The sequence below is a fragment of the Kryptolebias marmoratus genome, linkage group LG7 (assembly GCF_001649575.2).
Source record: "Kryptolebias marmoratus isolate JLee-2015 linkage group LG7, ASM164957v2, whole genome shotgun sequence".
In the NCBI taxonomy this organism is placed as follows: domain Eukaryota; kingdom Metazoa; phylum Chordata; class Actinopteri; order Cyprinodontiformes; family Rivulidae; genus Kryptolebias; species Kryptolebias marmoratus.
Window position 1 is genome coordinate 12,852,064 of NC_051436.1, and position 798 is coordinate 12,852,861.

The 798-nt window shown below is 55.0% G+C and overlaps 1 protein-coding gene across 1 annotated transcript in view; it reads right to left on the reverse strand.

Moving 5' to 3' along the window:
* Positions 1-162: 162 nt before the first annotated feature.
* Positions 163-798, reverse strand: part of si:dkey-19b23.8 — a 3,489-nt gene continuing 2,853 nt past the window's right edge. The window contains exons 3-4 of the mRNA XM_025010569.2: positions 716-798; positions 163-622 (exon numbers count right to left, since the gene is read on the reverse strand). Coding sequence (XP_024866337.1) covers positions 537-622; positions 716-798 — 169 coding nt within the window. The 3' untranslated portion in view covers positions 163-536. The remainder of the gene's footprint in view (positions 623-715) is intronic.

Consider the following 798-nt stretch of genomic DNA (forward strand, 5'->3'; position numbering starts at 1 on the left):
CTGCGCAAGTATTTGATCTAAAAGCCGTCCGTCCGTTCGTCTCAGGTCCATTTCTTCAGTTACGACACGGCTGCCCCCAACTCGTCCTACAGCAGCCAACCTCTAAATAAGAAGTCCAGCATGACGTGTCGTTCTTCTTCCTCTGCTTTTTCGATGCATCCGATACAAACAGGCTAAAAAACAAACCGTCTGGTAAATAAACCTTTAAAAAAAAATTAAAAATCTACATTATTTTACCCCGTTTTGGCCGTCAGGTTCAGACAAACCAAACATTTGTCGTCTTAAAGCCCTTAAAGAAAACCAGACGGACACACGGGCTCTCACTCAGCCACTCATCCTCACTCATTCATCGGCGAGCACCTCGGATGATGCAACAACATTCAAATCCACGCTCTCAGACAGGAAACGCCCATATAAGGACACAGCAGTTTTCACTTGAGTGCCGTGGTCAGTCCGCCCCTCCCACCCGTCCAGCAGTAACTCCACACCCGAAGGCGCCGTCCTGTGTTCGGAATCGTCCTGAAAAAAGCAGCAGTTCAGCTCCAGCTGTCCGAGGCGGAGCCTCTCCTGGCGATGGCGGCGAGCGGGCTTCGAGACGCCGAGCTCCGCCTCTTCCAGCGCGCTGAGGAGGAAAGTCACCGGTCAGTGATGCGAGCTCGACTTTCGGCGCCTCAGAAGAGAGAGAGCACCCTCACCGGCTGCGGCCACATCTCACCTTTGCCCAGACCGGCGGGTAGTGTGGAGCTCCTCGCATGCGGAGGAGGAGCGGGCGGGTCGGGCGACTCGTCGGCGCGCCCC